Source organism: Melospiza georgiana, chromosome 2, assembly GCF_028018845.1.
Source record: "Melospiza georgiana isolate bMelGeo1 chromosome 2, bMelGeo1.pri, whole genome shotgun sequence".
NCBI lineage: Eukaryota > Metazoa > Chordata > Aves > Passeriformes > Passerellidae > Melospiza > Melospiza georgiana.
In genome coordinates this window covers 9,718,512-9,740,905 of record NC_080431.1, presented here as the reverse complement: position 1 = coordinate 9,740,905, position 22,394 = coordinate 9,718,512, and the positions used below count along the sequence as shown (strand labels likewise).

General features: G+C 42.0%; 1 protein-coding gene across 5 annotated transcripts in view; it reads left to right on the top strand.

Moving 5' to 3' along the window:
• The window catches only part of ROBO2 (roundabout guidance receptor 2), an 866,123-nt gene that overhangs the window by 415,150 nt on the left and 428,579 nt on the right, over positions 1-22,394 (top strand). The window contains exon 1 of one of the 5 annotated variants that reach the window (XM_058019190.1): positions 11,186-11,327. The exons of the other annotated variants lie outside the window; for them this stretch is intronic. Within the exon in view, the coding sequence (XP_057875173.1) occupies positions 11,273-11,327 (55 nt within the window). The 5' untranslated portion in view covers positions 11,186-11,272. Of the gene's footprint in view, positions 1-11,185; positions 11,328-22,394 lie in introns of those variants that run through there. 5 annotated transcript variants of the gene reach the window in all.

Below are 22,394 nucleotides of genomic sequence, written 5' to 3'. Positions count from 1 at the left end.
TAAAGAAAAAGAGGGGTAACTACTATACCAAAGCTGTTGCTGTCACTACTGTTTTGCTTAAATACTTCAGAATGTAAAAGACCACCAAAATAAAGTTGAGATGCCGAACACACAGTAATGCCTCTCAAATAAAAGAAGTACAGTTACAGTTCCTAATGATAAAAGTTTCCCTTTAAACATTTGGAATTAAAAATAGAAAATTTCCTACTGTCAGTGCCTGAAGTGCATATGACAGCAATCCTACTGTTCAGCTTAATGAGCCTGTCAATCTAGAATATTAAGCAGTTTGATTTAAGCATCTTAAATATGATGTAGATCTAAAACGTTAATGGTAAGCAAGACTTTTGAAAATGTAATAAGGGACACTTTTTCTATATAAAAGAACCATCTATCATCTACTATTTTCCTAGATTATGAAAGGTGGTTATTAATTATTACAGCTTTGATTTCTAGGGACTTAAAGAATTCAAATCCAAAATTTCCATGTATTTTAAGATGCTTCAAGACATCCATATAAGATAAGAGAGGTTCTTCACATTTATTTGCAGTCACTCAGCATTCATTTTTTTTCCCATTTTGACACTCTTTTACGGAGTATTTTACTCAATTGTTTGGTCCACCACTGTGATTTCACTTGGCAGTATTTGAATTAAGTCATTGCCTAGAAATCCAGGATTTAGCACCTCAGATGCCGTAGCCTTCTTGTGGCACTCTTGCATCTGTAATGTTATTTCTGGTGGAAGAGATATCTCGGTGTGACACCAGCTCCCTTCCTTTTGTTGTGTTGGTGTTATGAAAGGCTTATATCAGTTTTCTACATATTCCTTGTCCAAGACATGACTTAAGGAACTGGAAACTTTTCTGCAAATATGCTGATCACTGACGTGTTCTGGCCTCCACAAAATTTTAGAAATATAATCCTTTGTATTTTCACGTTAAGTAGTTTAAGGGTAGACACTGCAGATTATTGATGGCTAAGAATTAAGCTCCTCCTTGACTCAGAAGACATTTTACATTTCATTTGGGCAATGTGGATTTATGTTCATTTGTAAATTAATAGATTGAAACTTCTACCAGAGCACATGTGGAATCACTGACCAACTTCCAGGCCATGTGTTAAGGAAATTAAGTAGAATCACAGAATGGTTTGGGTTGGAAGGGACACCCTCCACTAGACCAAGCTGCTCAGATCCCCATCCAACCTAGTCTTGAACAGGGTAGGGGCACCTACCACTTCTCTGGGAAACCTATTCCAGTGCCTCACCACTCTCACAGTGAAGAATTTCCTTCCTAATATCCAACCCAAACCTGTCCTTTTTCTGCTTGAAGCCATTCCCCCTTGTCCTATCACTACAGCTTGTGATGAAAGGGAAAAATGGATTTATGGAGGGGAAAAAAGAAAAGAAGTGGTACTCAGATTTCTAAGCCAGTACTCCTTGTGATGACAGTACCAGCTCTATCCTATGCCTGCTGAAGCACTAAAGAGCAGTGGTGGCCAACAGTAAAAGAACAGTGGATTTTAAGCCAATTTTCTTTGAAATAGAGGTCACTTGAAAGGTTCTCTACAGTTCCCAGAGGGAAAATTTCTCAGGTGGTCTGCTGCATTATTTAAATTATTTGAGATCAGCTGTGCTACTTCTTCCAAAGGATATTGGAAAAGACAGTGGTTTTTGTTATATAAGAATTCAAGTCCTGTAAGCACTTGTGGAAGTTTTTGAAGTAAATTCTGGGCAAACTTAGATGAGATTATCTCCTTCCTTCTGTTCTTCAGGCTGTACTGTTGGTTTTTTTTTAAACAGCATAATAATAAATCCTGCACATTTCTTCATTATTTGATGCCACCTACATATCTATAAGCTTTATTATAAAATTTTGAATTTAGTGTGTAGTGGTATTTACCCCTTTTTTACTTAAAAATAATCTTGTGGCTTCCCTTATTGGCTCATATACTTTAAATCTGACATTTCAGTAGATATATCACTTACAGATTAAAGAGCATGTTGTTTTGTTGGGTTTTGTTTTGGTTTTTTTTCCCTTGGGAAATGATAAAAAGTAAATTTTTTACATAACTTTTTGCCAGTATCGTGGACAACACATTTCTTTTAGAAAATCTTTTGGCAGGTAACGGGGCAGTGGGATTTAATTACTATTTATATTGCAGAAGTCCACAGATACACAGTTCTGGTAACAGGATCTCATTGTGGTAGATGCTGTTGAAACCCGATTCTTTCCTCATTCTCGAGATAAGAACCTTCTGGGCCATGGCAGTGCAAAATGCCCTATTCTTCTCCAGGTTGTCCTAGAGTGCTGAGCTATTGCTGATTGTCTGGGTGAGATAAGCTTACAATGTGTTTCTCTTGTCTACAAGGAGCTGACTGTAAAATAATTCAAGTGGGAATCAAGTAATAACTTTTGGTCACCATCATCGTGGGCAAGGTTTGAACTGGTGCCTGAGATTGAAATGTGCTAAATTCCACCATCAGCCCAGTAATGCAAGCCAGACAATGAATATAAAAAAAGAAAGAAACCCCTATTTTTTGTTGTGTGGGTAGTGTGCTTTACATGTGAGAGTGTTCCTAGCTGTGGCAGCAAGCAGCTCTGAGGTAATTGCTATTTTGTGTTTCAGTTCAGAGACAGACGTTCAAATGAATCATTGGCTTCTGCTTCTGTGCTCTGAGCTGGCCCCTTTGCATGTTCAGTTTTATTGGTTTTAAAGGGGCTGTGTACTGGCACAGCTGCTCCCAGGATAATGGGATATCAGCATAGAGAAAAACATTCCCACGTATTTTTTCTGGTAAAAGTTTGGTGATTTTATATACAATTTAGGCAATCAAATCCTATAATGGCTTAGCTGCAGTATATACAAAATATGATAGCTCCTCTAGTGAGTCCACAAGATACTTGATGTTTACATTTGTCTGCATTCAACATTTTGATTAAATGCATACTTTTTAAGGAGTTGTCTTGCTCTGAGGTTTCAAGTTTTTTCTTGTTTTATTTCTCTTCCACTTACTTTTGAAATTTATATGAGTCTTGACCACCCTTCTAGTCTGCCATGCATGGGAAAGATATTAGCCCAAATTCTGCTGTGGGAACTCTCTATATTTCAGCTGTATTTAATAGGATCACACCTCTAAAAAATAAGTCATATACTCATATAAAAATTTAGATAGAAAACTAAATTACATCAGCAGTGAAAAATCATACAACTGAAACATCAATTCCAATTTAAAAGCATTTCTTGAGACAATGTAAAATCTAATTCTATTGCTGAAGGGAGGCAAAGCTGTTGTGGGACAATAATATAGAAGTCTGACAAATATTGTTAATAATCCACTGATATGTATAACTGATGAGAACAGTGTTGACAGCACCATATTGCAAAAAAAGAATCATAACCTGCTGGGAACATCACAAATCCACGGGTAGGCACAAGCACAACCCTCTAATGCTGTTAGGGGTGCCACCACAACAATGGGCCAGATTCTTGGGAGCTGACATCTTCATAAATCAGAAGTTCTCTGGTACCACAACTGGTCCTTGCTTTGACTAATGTATGATTAGAGTTGAGGACTGTAATAAAGCAGAAATTATGCTAAGCCTAAGCTACCTGTCCCAATGGCATTTTGGAGGCCAGAGGTAACAAAGGGAACACGCTAAGTCTGTCTTCTACAGGACAATCACTATGAAATCCAGCTAAATTCAAAAGCCATTTAAGATTGAACAACAATGCTGGATGTGTCTATTAGAATTTCCAAGTAAATTGACTTGTTAATGACACAATAAATCTTGTTTCCTACCTTATTAAATTAAACACTGCCTATTATAAGAATATTTGCCCATCTACAAATGGGTATCCACATAATGGACATTTACACATGGATCTACTTTTATGAATTTTGGCCCTGCTAACATATCATATAATAAAATCACAGAATTTTTAAGGTTGGAAAAGACCTCTAAGATATCAAGCCCAACTGTTAACTTATGTACATATTATAGTTACATATTTCCATTTTAAAAGCTGTAATTAAAGTGTAAATATTGTTGGCTAATCTGGTTGGCTGTCAATAAGCACTTGTTATGGAAAGTGTGACATATGTCACTTAATAAGAGAGCATAACATGCTATTTCTAATATAATTATGTAGGAATATGGAGCTCAGTTTAAGGCTTATTTGTGTATAGTTGTGTACAGTTAGAAATGTGTTGAGGTATAACCAGATTTTCTGATCCTGATTTTCTGTTAAAGTATAACCTGATTTTTCTGATCCTTGAAAGTCAGGGTGCAGTAGCTACACTTGATTTCATGTGAATCCATCTGACTGCACTATGAAAAAATAATTTTTTCTAGTGAGAATTTTACTTTTGCATTTCTCCTGTAGACAGGGTAAGATTTTATCACCTTCCAGTTATTAATTTTAAATGCTCATTCTTTTTTGGAATGATACAATGACCACCTTATGTTATGTCCCCTGGAAAGCCAAACTGTCTTTGGAAATTAAGTTTACCTTGTCACTTAAGGAATGATTTTGGGTTTTTGTGTCAATTAGGACGGAGTGCATTTTTGTTATTTTTTAATTAAAATTAATGTCCAGATAGAGGACACGCTATTAAGAGAATAAACTAAATTACTCTTGGAGTCTTATTTTAGTTTCAGTTGATGGAATGTGGTTTTGATGTTCTTATTTACACAGATCATAATTGGTGCCTTCATCTTATTAAGTAATTGACTTTTACTTCATTAGATAAAGAAATGCCTAACTTACACAGAGTTCTGGGCATAGGAGAAGGAATAGAAGTTCCTGATGCAGCAGACAGGCACACTGACAGCTCTTACAAACAGGAGATGTTCTAAGACTGACCAATATGAAAATATTAGTGTGTAAGAGAAAGTTCTTGATGTGAGGATGCAGTCAGGGGAAGGACTGGAAGGGATGCAGAGTGACCTGCTGCAAATAATGAATTCATGCTGCAGTCTAGTGTGGAGACAGCCATAAGCCGGATGTGCAACTTACTTGGCAGAAAGGCTATTAATTCTATATATTGCAGTTCCAAAGGAAAGTGTTTCCAATCAAAAGAGAGCAAGGAATGCACTTCTACTCCTGTAATGTTCACTCTTCAGTCTGCACAGGAATCTCTCAGCAAAGGCTCCTATTATTTCTACAGGCTTGAATATGTGGAATATTAAGCAATTCTTCTATTTATAGCTTGTATGTGCAGTTTTATAATTTTGGTGATAGAAGTGATACTGAACACTTGAGTACACAATTCTCTACAAAGAAACATTGGTGTTTGGTGTAAAACAAAGTACACTTGCATGATTGGAGCTTTGTCAGAATTGCCAGCCACAAAATCATGGAACCATGGAAAAATGTGGGTTAGAAGAGACCCCTGGAGATCCTCTAGTCCATCTCAAAGCAGGTTCACCTTCAATGGCTGGGACATTGCCCAACTGAACTCTGAGTATCCCCAGGGACAGTGATTCCACAGCCCCCTCAGGCACCTGTTTGCAAATCCTGTTTCCTGACACCTGACTAAAACTTCCCACATTGCAGCTGAGTATTTGTGCGTATTACTTGCTCTGAATCTCACTCTAAAATAGTCAAGTTGCACTTATTTTAGGTGAGGCTGTTTTAATGATTATCAAGAATTAATCTTTCTTTTACCAGTTTTGGCACATTTAATGAGCTGTGGATGTAAACCCTAAATTGAGCATAAGATGTATATGAAAAACTTGCAACGATTTAATTTGCCAAATATTTATCTTACCAATGCTGTGGATCATTCTTATAATTGTGGTGAGCACTGCAGCTGTACTAGTAACTAAAAATAGTGCAGACATACTGACTGAGTCTAGCAAAGTAAGGATATTTCAAAATAGGGTTTTTGGTGTTGCTTGATTGGTACTTCCAGAGAAAAACTCTGAAGTCAGATGCCACAACTCAGGAATTTTTAATGTTGTAGCAGAAGGTGACACTCTGTGCTGCAAGAGACACCTGTGAGACAGAGAAAAAAAGCAAATGCTTCTGGCACATTTTAAAATTATTTTTATTTTTTTTTAATCCACAAGGGTGGATTTTAGAAAAGCAGATTAGTCAGAGTTATCTGAGTTATTGTATGCAGGGACAACAGGAAAACTGTTTTTCAGGGGCTTTCTGAGACATCTAGCCGCAGTACCTGCACTGTTTCAACATGTCTTCTTTTCCTGGACCCAGCTCCTGATTTACCTCTCATGGCCAATCTTCCTGTGGAAGACCTTATTGATTGTAGCAGGAATAATAATCATGCTTCAGCATTTATAAGGATTAAAATCTATAAATTCTGTTCTCTCATCATGTATTCAATAGTCAGATGGCATCAGAAGCCAGTGACCTGGAACAGAAAAGCAGAGAGGAAGACAAAAGTCTGTTCTCTGGGAAGGTCCGTGCTCACTGTGTCATTTTTCTTCCTTTCACTTTTTGTGTTTCTGATGGTGCCTAACATTACATGCTCTGAATTAGTCTCTGGATCTGCCTTTTGCTCTATTCCAGAGTCCAGAAGGACCAGGCTCTTAACTTAGTTGCTTACATTTAAATTAGGCATCATGTGCATTTTTTTGATATTTAAGATCTATATTCACTTTCAGTTATTGCCTGGGTGAATAGCTCTGGTATCCACAAGAAATTCTGTATGATGCACCTCAACTTAAATCTTTCTTCTTTGAGATGATAACAAGAGGATTTTATGGCAACCAGAAAATAGAGTATTGTAATTTTGGTTTAGAAGAAAAATTCTATGAATAGTTGAAAATAGAGGGCCATGCTTAGAACACTGGTTCCTTTAAGCACTGGATCCAATCTTTCATACACTAAATATATGTTTTAATGCAGATGTATAGGTCTAGGAATCAATTATATGAAATATCAGACTGAAACTATGACTTGTAACACTGACAAATCTGATCTCACTGATGCTTTACCAAATCAGTCCTGCCTGACTTGATGGCTGACCTGAGTATGAATTAGTGCAGTCTTACTGTGCCATTTCCCTGTTCTAAAGTCCCCTCTCAACAACACCCTTTGAACTGAAGCTTTACGTGCATTGCTCCTGACAAGTCTTTTCCTCATCCTGCCCGCACAAGTATTTAATCAGGTGGCATATTGCTCGTGGCCAAACAAATAGTTGGCACACTCAGCTGCTCTGTACAGACTTTGCTATTCAAGCAGAGAACATCTGTCCTGTTGGCCGTGCTCACTGGAGGTTATTGAAAGACCAGAGAGACAAGCATATGTTTTTTTATTCCAGTATTGGACCACATCTCAGAGTGGGAGCACACACTGTTCCTAGCAAACCTTGCTCACAGGCCAGTGATTTTGACCTGTGACTTGTCCTGTGCTTGTAAACCATAACACATTTGTACCTCTGCTGCACTGATCCTGCACATCTTTGGATGACCTTTGATTTTATTTTGGGGAACTGCTAAATCTTCTCAAAAGAAAAAAAAAAATGGGGGATACACACATGAGCAAAATCTGTGCATGAAAAAGCTTGGTTGAATTTGGCTGAAGCTTTTCAAAGTTTTGGAAAGTGTTTAATAGTTGAAAAGTGGTATTCTCTGGAAGTGAATGAATAAAATAGGAGCTATAATGGATAATACACTGATTTCACTGGGAATGTTTGTATAAGTCATTACATGGGTAATGTAATGGGTACCTCTGTACCTAAAGGTTTTGAAGACTGTATATATCTACAAAGTGTTCTGGCCTACATCAGCTATTATTAAATTTATTTGAGAAGCAGGAAAGGAACTGTACACTGTTAACCTATTTACAATTTAAAACTTTGCTTTTAACAAGTCAGCATTTTCACTAACACCATTGTATTTCAAATGTCCACTAAAAAGGGAAATATTCTTCAATATTGCACATATTTTATACAGACTGGCATCGGGTAGGTTATGGTCCTTTTGTTTTGCCAGTTCACAGACACAATGACAAAGAGCAACTTTTCTGATGACTTTAGCCTAATTAGTCTTACCTAGAGCTTTCTTCATGAGGTAATCTTCAGGTATAGTAATATATGACCAGCATGGGAGGGAGTGAATTTTTCTCCTCTCCTCTGCTTTGGTGAGACCCCACCTGCAGGGCTGCTCCCAGCACAGCAAGGACAGGGAGCTGTTGGAACCAGTCCAAGGTGATCAGAGGGATGGAGCAGGCACATTAAAGGCTGAGAGAATTTGGATTGTTCTGCCTGAGAAAGAGAAGGCTCTGGGGTGACCTCATTGGGACCTCCCAGTACCTGAAGGGAGCCCACAGGAAAGATGGAAAGAGACTTTTGACAAGAGGATGGAGTGACAGGACAAGGGGGAAGAGCTCCAAACTGAGAGAGTAGGTTTATATTAGACATTAAAAAAAAAAAAAGCTTTATTGTGAGGGTGGTGATGCCCTGGCCCAGGTTGTCCAGAGGAGCTGTGGATGCCCCATTCCTGAAAGTGTTCAAGGCCAGGTTGGATGAAGGAAGGTGTTCCTGCCCATGGCAGGGGGTTCAGAACTGACCTTTAAAGTCCCTTCCAGCCCAAACCATTCTGTGATTCTATGGTATTTATCTGCAGGGCATATTATGAGCATAAGGGGACACCATTCCTGATTAGCACCAAGAGGCTTTGGAGTTATGTGGCTTTTTATGAAATCTCTATAATAATTTCAAAAACTTAAAAACCCTGACACTGCAACGTTTGGGTAAGGTAAAATAGCTGTCACTGATTGCACGCAAGAATTAAGGAAGAATTAACTTGTGGATCATTTATGGGAGTGTGTGTGGGCAGCGCACATTATGCACGGATACGGTTCGGATCCTTTACGTGAAGAAATTATTAAATGAATAAATCTCTAGCATATCCAAAATAAATATGCGGTAAAAAATAAAAAAGAAGAAAGCAGGGCGAGATGACACCTTTAGGACCCCAGAGCCGCGGCGACAAAGGCAGCGCCGGGCGCGGGGGCGGCCCTGCCCTCAGCCCGGCAGTAGGGGGCGCTCGGGCTTCACCGTGAGGCGCGGCCGCCGGCCCGGCCGGACGGGACAGCGGGGCCGCCCCGGCCCTGTGTGTGTGTGACCCCGAACGGGGCATCGGTGTCCCACCGCGGCGTGTGTGCGACCCCTCAACGGAGTTCGTGTGTCCCCTTAACGGGGTTTGTATCACCACTGTGACCCCTGGCGTGTGTGCGACCCCGTAACAGGGTGTCCGTTCCTCCTTAACGGGCTGCCTGTGTCCCTTTAATGGGGTGTCTGTGACCATTCGTTTGGTGGTTATGCGCCTCTAACGCGGTGTCTGAGCCCCCTCGGGGTGTCTGTGCCCCCTCGGGGTGTCTGTGCCCCCCCGGGGTGTCTGCGCATCCCCAGCGGGCCGTCCGTGTCCCCTCTGGGGTGTGTGTGACCCCTCAGGAGTGTCTGTCATCCCCGGGGTGTGTGAGACCCCTTTTAGGGGCGTCTGATGCCCCCATCACCGGCCGGCTGTGACCCCTCACATGGTGTGTGTCCCCATCACAGGGTGTGTGTCCCCATCACGCGGTATCAGTGCTCCCCCTCACTGGGTATCTTTGTCTCTCTCACGGGATATCTGTGTCCCCTCTCGGGGTCTGCCTCGCTCCGGCACCGGGAGCCGCTCACAACCCGCTTTCCTCCGCGTGGCTCCTTCCCCCGTGTCCCTCCCTCTCTGTGCTGTGGCGCTTCGGGGTTTGTTCCGAGCGTCTGTGGGAGAGGAGCTGTTCTCCCGGCTCCATCACTGCCGCCTCCGGGGACCTCCAAACTTTCCCTCTGGCGGGAGCTGCGCTGCATCCGAGGGGCCCAAGGGAGGCTGGAGGCTCCTGGTTTTCGGCAGAGCCCGCCGGCTCTGTGGGACACGTGCGACCTTTTGTTTTGTGTTTTATTTTATTTGCCACATTCCCTTCCTTTTCCACAGAGCGGGCCAGCAGAGAAATCCCTGGGGAATATCCTTTCAAGGGGTCTCACTCCCGAGCGCCTGCGTGCGCGCGAGAGAGGGAAAATGAATAATTAGAGAACAGTTCCATGAAAATCACTTACCGAAAAATTAGCTGCCCATTAAAGAGGAAGCAGTGAGGAGCAATCATGTAAATCCTACCTACACCCAACTGCAGAGGGGAGGCAGCGATCCTGATTCCCAGCCCTGCGGCTGCCTGCCTGCTGGCATCGCCGTCCCCATCTCCCTAGCCCGGGAGGAGAGAGAGAGAGAAAGAGAGAGAGAGAGAGGGACGCGTGGGTGTGGAGCGCAGTGGTTTAGTCCACACCCCGCAGCCTCCCTTCCCCAGGCAGCCTCGGGAGCCGCGCTCATTCTCCTCCCTCTCCCTGCCAGCCGGTGTGTCCGCGGCGGCGGGAGGCGGAGGCGGCGGGAGAGGAGGGGAGAGAGGAGCGGAGCGAGGAGAGAGAGGAGCGGCGGAGTCCGGGGCCGCCCGGGAGAGCCGCGGCGGCGGGAGAGCCCCCAAGTCCGCGCAGCCCCCGCCAGCGCTCGGCACCGCGCCGGGCTCCTGCCCTCCTACAGTTCCCGCTCCGCTGCCACTGAGGAGGGAGGTTCAGGGGACACGGCTTTAATTTTTTATTTTTTTTCATTATCTTTTTTTCTTTTGAGGGGATGCTGAGAAAGCAAGCCGTTCCCCTCCCGTGTAGCACATTGCCTGGGCGTTCCTATTATGGAAGTTAAGTGAGAAACTCTGCAGCTTGAACTGATTTGGGGAGAGAAAGGGAGAGAGAAAGGGGGTAGGGGGAGGGCGAGAGCGAGAGGAAGGCAAAATAGCCGAACCAAACCAATGGTTTTCCTGCAAAGTGCCGGGAAGTTTGTGGAGCACTTTCTAGGAACCAGGTCCTTTCTCAGAGTCTCTCCTTGTCTTCCGAAGAAAGAGCTTGTTTTTGGATTGCCATGGATCCTAAAGAGAGTCTTAGACACACTTGAATAATTCCCCTGCTTGGGCTGGATTGGTGGGAATTTAGGAAGGAGCGTGTGTGCAAAGCAGAAGCCTTCGGAGCTCACTCGCTGCTTCTCTAATCTGTATGGATCTAAAAGTGTCACATTCAAGACCTTTGCATCTCCAGCTTTTGAATTGAAGATTTCCCTTTCCACTTTAAGTAGCTGCTAGGAAACTGAAAACTTTTGGACCTACCTCTTACTGGCTTTGGATACTTTTTTCTTTTTTTATCTTTGTTTTTTTCTTTTTTTTTAAAAAAAAAATCTCTGTGGAATTGGTCTCGCAAGCGATCGGGATTGTTTTTAATATGTCAAAATGGGTCTGCTGACGCCACTCCTGCTCTTCGGATTTGCGTTTTTACAAGTCTATGGTAAGTTCGTTTATTTTAGATATGTCATTTCTGTGCAGGAATCCCCTTCATCTGAATTTGATTTGGGACAGCACATGGATGGCATTATAAGCTTTAACGTTACAGAGCCCTAAGTTTGTTTCTGGTATAAAAATGGAATTTGGGGAGGGAGGGATCGGAAGAGGGAGCATGTATGTTTCCAATAAGCAGCCCTTCCCGTCTCCTAACTTAATGGAAAAGCAGCTTATGAATGGAATAATGTCAGCTTGAGGTGGCGAGCAAAGAGTAAAAAAAACTACCGTGATAAATCTTTTATTTGGGGGTGGGGAGCGGGAAGGAGAAAGGAGAAGCAGAGCGCTGTTGTATTACTGGCGTTACTTTGCCGCCTTCTATTGTTAAACTTTGCACGGGTAGCGCCAGCTGATGAAATAAATAGGTTAGCCCTGCCTGGGCTCCAGGTGAGGCGGACTGGCGGATTTCCAGAGTCCCTCAGCGCCTCGCTCGGCGCTGGCGAGCGGCGGGAAGGGAGGGAATGGAGGGAAGGGAATGAAGGGAGGGAGGGAGGGAGGCGGGCAGGGAGCGCGGGGCGGCGGCGGCCCCGAGCACCCCGCTCCGCCTCTCTCCGCCGAGCCGGGCAGGGCTGGGCAGGGCTGGGCAGGGCAGGTGGGGCGGCAGCGTCCCCCGGCAGCTCCGCGCTCATGCCGAGCTCCCCCGAGGGAGGGTTTGCGTGAAGCTGTAGCGACGTCTGGGGAAAGGGTGGGATTCCTCATGAACGCCCTCCCCTTTGGGTGTGCTCTGCAACGTTTCTTGTGGTTTCGAGTTTAAGTGCTGGATGGGGAGCTGTAAATTACCATCTCGGGGAAGCACGGTTTGGCAGGGCGAGAACTTGAGTGCAAGGGCAAATTGCCTTTCAGAGGAGGGGTGGGCGCTGTGCTGCTGCTCGGGCCGTGGGTGCACCAGAGCAGCTCAAGCACACGATGGGGAGCGAGCATCCCGCTCTACAGAGGGTGTGCTGGCCCCAGTGCTCCACAGCCCGGCCAGCACTGGGTGTCAGCAGCGCTAAACAGCCCTTTGCCTTTGGGGTGAATGCGGTGTCTGGGACCCTGGATGTTTCTGCTGTCTGTCAGAGCAAACTTTGTTCCAAGAGGCTGTTCACAGCATTCGCTACATCAGTCCCGAGGCAAGGGCTCCGGGTTTATTGTTTGCAGTCACAGAACGCTTTGGGTGTTTCTCCACCACCCCCTAGCAAGAAAGGAGGCAGAACAGGAGAGGGACAGATTCAAGTGCAGTTTTACCTTGGGTGCATGATATGCTCTGCAGTTCAATCTTAGGCTTTGTCAGTCGATAAGAAAATTTCTGCATAATGTATGCACATGCTAAACTAAACAGGAGAAGTTTTAACTGTGAAAGGATTTAATGGAACATTTATGTCTGTCAGTGCAATCATAGTTCTGAAGGGATTTGGTTTTATGTTTTGTTCTATTTTTCTTGCTGTAACAAAAGATCCTTAACTTTAAGGCCACTGATACTGGAGGTATCTTTGTGTACAAATTGCAAACATCAGATTATAGAAATGTAATTATTAGTAAGTGTTCAAAATTGTATGTAGCTAGAAGGAATACAATTAAAGTGCTCAGTGGAAGTGACAGAGTGAATCAGAGGAGCTTGGTGTTACAGAATGTAATTAAAGTACCAGTCTGTTTGGAGATATATGAAACAAATGCAATTAACCAGCTTGCTGGAACGACAGGAGCACGACATAATTTATTCGAGTTTTGTCATGGGGAACACGTGTAGAACGTTTGTTCTGGCTCAGCTTTGTGCGGGTGGGGCGGTGCAGGTGAAGCACGCAGCTAATTCAGAGCCGGACCATTAGGTAAAAAAGGCCAAGCAGCTCCCGGAATTAGATGTGATACTCCCCTTTTGTGGGAAGGTATTGCAGAGACTGTCAAGTTTGCCTGCATTAACAACTCTCTGAAATAAATAAATAAAGAGCTTTGTGGATAGCACTTCATGACCAAGTAGATATAAGCTGTTATTGTCGAAATGACTAACAAGTAGCTTTGAAGAAATACTGGCAGGCAGGCTTGGCACACAGTGCTTTTGTCTCTTTAGAAGCATAGTAATTACAATCACATCTTAGGCTGACATATACCACTAGTTGCTTTGAAAAGAACTCTATCAACATCAGCACCATTTGTGATGCTTTAGTTTAAGAATAAAAGACAAAACCCGACAGACTTCTTGTTTATAGGTCCTTTGTTTGTTTTCTGTGTTTGAAAGTTACCTATTAGTGCATTTCTGGGTTTGAGGGGGTTTTGTTGTTAGGCTTGACTGGATGTTTTTGTTTTTATTCTTGGCAAGAGGTCCAGACATTGACACTGTACCATTTGAGGCATGTTAACCATCCTTTTCTCTCTGAGTTTCCTTTTATTTAGTTGTTGAAAAGTGGTATAGATCAAAATGATAATATTTTTCTTCTAAAGTTATTTTTGCTGTCCATGGTTTTAGAACACCTGAAAATTACACAGCTCAATGAAAGTGGCAGAGAACATGTGCTACATACACATAGTTGGTTTTAGGGGTTTTATTATTGTACTTTTGATTTTCCCGTAACCCTGCCCATGTTCTTGCACTCTGATGAGTGAATAACTTCCATTACCTTTTTCTTTAGCTATCAGTCTTGGTTATTGTTCTTGACACAAAGCAAACAAAGAAAAAATCAGACACAAAAAATCTCAAATACCAAAACACACACAACAGACAGCAGAACACCTCACTAGACAGAGTCTGCACCATAAAGTAAGCCACCTGCTACTGGAGTTGAGCTGATTACATGTGGATTTTTAGTAGTGTTCAATTGATTGCTCTTTCATTGTTCTGTGTTTTGTTGTCCTATTTCCAATAATTAATAAAGTTTAGAAGAACAAATATTAAAAGGTAACAACTGATGTGAACAAGACCATGGCCTGGAAGGACTCATAAGTACTTTCAATGAAAATGACAACTTTTTATGTCAGAGCTGGCTTTTAATCCCTTGAAAACTGCAAGTGTGATGCTCTTGGATGGGAGAAGGTGTTAAAGATATATGAGAATAATTCTGAAAAAACAGCATTTTATCACCATATTAATATATTTCAAAAGCACTTGTTAATGGAAGTTGTGCATCTGAAATGGTGTGATGGCTGCAACATTCTGTATGTCTTTTCCTTTTTATTTTTTAATAATTCATTTTATTTCTTCATGCCAATGATCTACACATCTGTGGCCTTGCGCAGTCCCTGTTGCCTGTTGGAGAACATGGCTTACATATAAAGCTGGAGTATGTTGTTCCAGGGAATATTTGAGCTGACAGGGTCTTGATCTCTCATGTGAGTTTTGCTGTTGATGGATAACCTTTGCTTCTGTGGAATGTGTGCATTTTAATGCCTTAAGAGTAAAATTCTGGAGAGTTTGCAGTTTTGTTTCTGTTACCTTGGTCTTCCATAGGAACCAATTCTGCAGAGCATTTCAGTGCTTCCACCTCTTAGCCACAGTCTTGCTGAAGTTAATAAGAATTTAAACACGTTTCAAGTTAATCACAGGCTTTACAACTTTGCTAAGTAAGGATGAATGTATGCCTATGATGACAAGTTTTGCTGAATTAGTCTTAAGATTTTGCTTTCTTTACTTCCTGTCTTGTAAATCACCATTGGAACAATAAGTTTTCATGTGCAGAAGATAAGCAATGAGGGAACCCTGTCCTTGTACTTGCAGAAATGGATTTGCTTGAAAAGCAAATGATAATCCAGGTTCTTTGGTTTGTGTCTTTGCTAATTTGGAGCTCTGCAAAAGGTCTGATACTCCACAAATCTTCCTGAAAAGTTGAAATTAGGGGGCTTAAGCCTTTATCTGAGTTGCACTGACTTCAATAATCCTTCCATTAGCAACTCTTTGTAATGATGGGATTGATATTGCTCAGGGAAATTGAGTTTTAGCAATGCAGGCTAAAGATATGCAACCTTAAAAGTAGAGAAAAGAATTAAAGTACATTTTTAAGGATGCTTAAAAAGTATCAAGGAGATGTGCCAAAAGTGTGATGGGAGAAAAAGGAGGGAGGCTTTGGCTGGTCTGTCCAGTCAGCTCCATTTGCAGGAATCTCTTTTCCACAGCAATGCTATGTGGGCTCATAGCCCTGAATTCAAGACGTGCTCTGTCCACTGCTGAACCATTTAGTGGAAATTACTGAAGAGTATGCAATGGCTTTTTAGCCATTTGCTACCCTCGAATTGCTATTCAAATATTGATCTGGGCTAAATAGATTGCTAACAGGTCCTGTGCATTCTGTTTCAGCCACCTAAGAGGACGCTGCTGTCAGGTTTTATCTGTTATCTCAGCTGGCATGGCTGAGCGTGCTCTTCCCGTGGCTGCCATCTGGCTCTCACTTCTCACACCAACCTTGGGGAGGGTTCTTAGTGATCATATTGATGCTGTCTCTTGCCAAGAGGCTCCCTTACTGGTGTGCTTTTCTACTTTGCTGTAGAAATCTCTTTATTTCGCAAGAAGGTAGCGGAATACAGCAAGTACTTGCTTTTGCCAAATAAATAAATAAATAAATGTGTTGGCTTTTTGGTTTCTTACATGGAACTGAATTTTTAAAGTTCCCTTTTATTGTTGCCTGAGGATTCTGGTACTTATGTTTTGACACTACACATGCCATGTATGTTCAAAACTATTTGTTTTGGTATGTAGACGGGTACAGGATCTTATCCTAAATCACTACTTCAGAGAGAATGCTGAGGGTACCTTTTATGCAGGATGGTCATGTGGACTGTTAGTTATGAGATCTTTGAATGCAAAATATTTGTATAGAAATAGAGGTTTGCAGATGTGTATTTTAGTGCCACCATCTTTACTCTCACAACTGACTTCTGTTATAAATTGTGCACAACAGTTGAACAATTATAAGTTATAAGCTCATTAATAAGATTGAGTTTAGTGTTGTCCTCACCTTAAACCTTTTCCTTAACAAAATAACTGCTAATCACCTGTGGTTAATAACTTTTGTTGTTATGGTGGATAATTAAATAAGGCCCATTAATTTAGGTGCTGATTCTGCACCACTGAAATCTGTTGAGTTCACAGAACTCTGAGAAAGCAGGCAATGTTATCTTAGCTTGCTGATAACAGGATGATTGCCACAGGATGAAGTTGGCTTCTTCTTACATGCAACACTACAACAACTACAAACATACCAGAGGGTACAAGCGTGTATTGGTGCCTCAGTTCTGCTCACTCCTTTCCACAGTGCTCTCTTTACTAGAGTTGCCCTTTGTAGCAGAAAAGCTAATTCTTGTGCTATGTGGTGTAGGTGCACAGTTTGTGGTGATTGGGAGTGGGGCTGTGGCTGAGCCTCATCCCCAATGAGCTGCAGCTGTGAAAAACAGGTGAAGAGCGTTGAAGGTAACGAGCCATGGAGTGCCCAGGGGCACTGGCCAACCACAAAGGGAACAGAGGGCACACAGGTGCAGTGCATCAGCAGGAGGGGATAAAAGGCTGGGCTAAAGAACGAGAGGGGCAGATATTTGCAGCCTTCTGAAGCAGTAAGATGTTGCTCTATCCTGAAGCCTTCTGATACAGTATGGTGTTACTCTGTATGGGTTGAAGCTTTCTGAAATTCTGTGATGATACTCAGTGTATTTTGGCCATCTCCACTGCAGTGTATGTTGCGACAATGTCTTGTATATAAAGATATGCATTCTTAATGCTTTTTCATGCCAAAAGTTCATGAAGTAAAAAAATCGCTTTTTAATTTCATCTCTGCAGCTTTTCTTGGCATTGCTGCCATGGAAGAGATCAAAGATGCTCTCTTAATTTTATTAAAATGATAGCCTTCATCAATTAATACATGAGCAGCAGTGGACAAACTAACCAGTAGTACCCATGTAAGAACTTGCTGATACTTATATTGAGCTGCTGTGCTCTGATGGCCAAGACTTGCTGAGATTCATCTCTGGGTTCTGGGCAAATATTAAGTGAGGTTATTCATCTGAATGTTGTTCTGGCAGAAGTATCTTGTGCATGTGCTTTGAACTTTAAGCTCTTTACCACTCTCCCCCAGTCATTTTTGATGTAATTTTTTTCTGAGCAATTTTTTTTCCTGTAAACTAACTAAAGAACTGTTATTATCTGTATATCCCTGAGTTAATACATCTGTTTAACTGGGTTGTGAGAGAGCTTTCTGCTTATGTACTAGATAGGTTGGCAAACATGATTGCTTGTTTGCATTGTTGTTTCTACCAGGAACCGTCATGTCTCTGGCTTGCTGATAACTGAAGGTCACCCTTATCTGGTGATTCCAGTGTGTGTTTTGTAACCCATCGAGATTGTGTGCATGCAGGTGCTATTGCAGGCTTCCAGTCCTGTTATTTGTCGTGGCTGTGGGGATGCTCCTTCAGTTCTGCCTCCCTGAATGATGACTGGAAGAGCACAAAATGTCTTTGGGTTCATTCCTTATCATTTTCAGTTGCTCAGTGCACAAGCATTGTTTGGAGCATCCTTAGTGCTATGTGGTATTTGCTTGCAGAATGACCCTTGTCAGTGAGTCTTCATTGTACCATTCAGTTCCAGCAGGATTCTTGAATCTGATGACAGTGAAGGACCTGCCATTGTGCTGCTTTATACTTTGTTATATCCTGCTTTTAGGTTTTTTCCTCACTTTTCCTCACATTAGCTCGGAGAACAGTTAATTTGGTCTGGTATATGGAAATGAACTGGTAGGATGAGTGGGGATGCCAGGAGCTGAGTATGGTGTGACTCATTAGAGACTACCTAGATGGTTGTGCCACCCTGTCTGTTGCAGCATATGGTCCTTTCGTTTGTATTTAGGCATTGCCTCTATAGCTTCAGTGCAGTGTGCCAAGGAGACTAGAGCATCTCTGTGATGTGCCTGTCACAAATGCAGATTGGACAAATAAGTAAGGAATGAAGGGCCAGCAGCAAGGTGTAAAACACAGAGAGCTGTGGTTCACTCACATTAATCACTTGCCATTGATTACAAGAGAAACTGAGTGGAAAAAATGTAACCTTTTGAAACCAAAATGTCAGGTAACTGACATCAGTCAACTTGTTTCTCATTTATTGTGAATGGAGGGACAGTTCGTGCCAGGGTACCAGAGGTACTTTTTTTTACTGCTGTGAAAATGTCAAAGAGTTAAAAAGCAGTTGTGAAGAGTATTCAGTGCTGGAGGAGCTTTATAATCATGGGTTCTCAGGCTGTCATTCTGTGCAGTTTTCAAGGTCTTCATGTTCTGTAGCCCAGATGATTTCATCCTGACAAATGGAATGGCCAGTTTTAACAGTTCATTTGATCCTGAATTCTGCAACTAAAAGATGGACAATAGTTAATTTCAGCAGTAAGAAAAATTCAAATGGCATTGCAAAGCTGTTGGACCAAACTAGTTGGAAAAGTGTGTTTTCTTCATCTGGCTTGCCTTTCCCTGGAGAACTTGGTCTCTTTGGGACTGTCACTCCATAGTAGAAGCCTGCAGGTAAAAAAGGTCTGTGGGTGCATCCTCCTTCTCCTTTTCCAGAGTATATTGTGTCACCTTTGAGACCTGGAGCTGCTTATTGTTCCTGTGTGTACAGGAGCACTGCCACACTCTGACAGTTTTCTGGAGAGAGAAATTGCACTGTCAGCTGGGAGAAAGAGTGGAACAGTAGCCTGGTTCCAGGTCCGTGGCTTGATGGAGAGAGACACCCAAGAGAAGAGCAGGGTTTTAGACGGTGTAGGGAATGATCAGGGGAGCAAAGCACCTCAGTCATGCTTACCAGGGGAGTGCTGGCCCTGAGCACTGCAGGCTTGTTTCATGCTCAGTATGTTTAGGCTTTTATCATTGCTGTGTTGTTTGTACATCACTTAGCCATGAAGTGAATAAGCTTTCCTGTTAAATTGTTTTAGTCCAGGTTTGGTTGGAGTGACTTCAAGAAAATGCTTATTTGTAGTTTGATGCAGTGAAGCAAGATCTGAGCTGGCTTTAACCTGATGCACTGCAGAAGTACTATGATAAATTGGCTGGAGCTTTTTGTATGTGTGTTTTTATGATATGAAAGAAGAATTCAGTGGACTGACTAAAATGGTTGTTTATATCAAGGCAGCAGTTATTAAACAAGGGGCTTCTAGTGGGGAAAAAAATTAACTATCAGAAGTATTGCAGGCTTCATTTTATCCTTGATCTATGCATCTGTTCTGTCATCAAACTGGATTTTAAATTATAATGCTTTAAAATACAATGGTTTGGTTAGTCAGCGTGACTTTGCTATTCAGATGTATGTCTGAGTTCTCTGTTTGGTTTTTTTCTTCTGCTTGAACTTGTTTCATCATCTTAAATTGTACAGTGGTCTTTACCAAATGAGATCAGACAATGTGTTCTGTAACATGTAAATCTTATGTATGGGGTAAAAGCTCAGCATTTAGAATAGGAGGTTCCTATGATAAAATTGTCTCTTTTAGTGCTGTTGTGTTTAAATCCCTAAGAGTAGTTTTCTCTGTGTATAGAACTAGATTAAAATAAGCCAAAACAACTGTATGGGGAGATCATTAGAAGTGAATGTAGATGTAAATATAGAAAATAACTTCAGAAACTGTACGGGATAGAATTTATATCCCTGAAAGCAAAACTCTGAACAGTAGTAGGAACTATTAAAGCACTGAATTAAAGGCAAGCGAAATGTGACAAGTAAGCAAACAGATATTTAAGTAAATATGAATCAGTGTAAACCAGTTTCACCAGAACTGCTTATTATTGTTATTATTTACTGAGTCTTTTTTGACAACTGCTCAATTTAGAATCAAATGCAAAAGAACATATGTCTGTCTTTGTATGACCCCAAATATCTCTGTTCCCCCTTTCAGCAGACAACATGCCTTTTTCCCTCCTAAGTGATTTTTGGTTGCTAGGAGAAGTGCAATGGTCTGCCCTGCTCTTTATCCAGCAGTAAAACTGAGAAGTGCATTGAGGTAAAGAGAGGGGCAAAGCACAGTGTGGGCCATGAATCACAACTTGTCTCTAATATGTCCACTTTGTTCCCACTTTTTCTTTGAGAACTTTTGTTTTTACTAATGGTGGTTCTTTCCAGCTGATCTCTTGAAGCTATTCAGAAAGTTAAAAAAAAAGAAAGAAGAAAATTGTGCTGTTAAGAGTCCACTCAGAGGAACAAAAAAAGGAGGGGGAGACTTTGAGACTTATTCATGGAGGCACAGTGGTAGCAATGCACAACTCAGTGAATGGCTCCAGTCAGCTGCTGTTAAACCTGGGTGATTGATCCTTCTGGTTTTTGCTGGAGCTAGAAAAGCGTGCAAAAAGTCTTCTAGTGCTCCTGCCAGTTTTAGGGCAAGATATTGAAGTTGTTTACAAACTATTTCAAACAGCAGAATCCTCAGTGTTCTTGAAGCATTCAAGTGGCAGTGTTGCATTATGTGTGCTAAAATCAGAAAGGATTGTTAATAACTGTGGTACTCTTGTTCTAATTTGTGAAATCCTTTATTCGGTTTTTTAAATAATGCTTTTTTCAAATAATTGTGTGCTGTGGCACAAGAATCACTTGACCATCACCTCCTGCAGTGATCTAAAAGTGGCCTTATCTAAATGTCATTGGCTGCTTATAAACCTTGTCTATTAGAAATGGTTGTATGTGGTGATGTAACGGGTATAAATTATTTGGCAATATTGTCTATATTAATAGACTATCAAAATCATGAGAGCTATGGCAGATTTCACTTGAAATTGATTGCAGGATGAATGTATAGACAATATATTTTTTTCCTCAAGTGCTTAATGAAACAGCCTGGAGAACAGTCTTAAAGTAATAATTATATCTCTCAAGAAAGATTGCTCAAGAGGCTGGCTGTGAGTCCTGTGAATGAGGAAACTGAACTTGTGGCTGCAGAGATCTGGGGTTTGGGCTGTGGAAACAGCAGACTGCCTGTGGACAGCACAGGCCCCTGTATCATTCCTTACCAGGACTAAATGCTGAGCGGCCAAGGGCCTCATTAGCAATGTAAAATGTTGTGTTGACTCAATTTAGTGACATGCAGATAATGGAGAAATTCAATGATGATGTACTTGGAAAAATAGTGCAGCAACTTGTAACGATTTGTTATTCCCATAGGGACAAAACTGGCTTCACCCATATTTTCAAGGCTGTTGGGTGACCTGGCAGAACTGGGTTGAGTCCCAGTGCAGTTTAATGGAATTTGTGTCTGTTTAGGTCAGGCCTGAATTTGCCCCCAGGGAGAAATGAAGATGGAAGAGTTGTAAGTTCAATTACAGGGAACTGGCTCTATCTTACAGGCTGCTAATGGGGGTGGGGGTGTGTGTGGTTCTTTTATGTGTGGTGGGTTTTTTTATTTTCCTTCCTGATCCATGCAGACTCTAGGAGTATTTTAAATACCATCCAAAGTACAGCTGAGTTTTCAGTTACTTCCATGAAAGCTGCAAGTGCTGAGACTTAGAAATTTCCCTCCATAAATCACAGCAGATGTTGCTTGAGTTGTTCTTCAGTGCTACCCCCAAAGCACTCTTGTCCTTCTTCCTGCTGAGACCTACAACTGTTTTGTTGCTGAATGTGGATATTGGTTAAAGAATCTGGATTAGCTGTTCATATGTCAATATAAAGGATGTGCCCAGTGCCACTTGGGAACTCCATGGCAGAAAGAATAGTGAGGTTTGGTCTCCTGAAACACAGCTGATGGTGGGAGAGGTGTGCTGTTGTTTGTAGCTGAGGAAGAAGGGCAGCTTGAACTGTTTCTGCTGCTGCTACATCTGTTTGTCTGACATCTAAAACAAGGCAACTTTTGAGGTTCAGGAGAATCAAAATGGAATAATCATAGACCATTAAATAGGCATCCTAGTGAAAATATTCCTTGCTGTTACTTAATAGTCCTGCTACACTGAATTAAGAAGGAGAAAAGAGGGAGAGGGAGATTCAGCACTGCTGGCTTGGGACAGGGGTTGTGGGGGGAACAGGCACTGCTAAGGTGCACGGAGCGATGCTTATCCTTCCTTGTGCCTCTGGGAGCCTAAATATGCTAGGGAAGGAGTCAGGAAA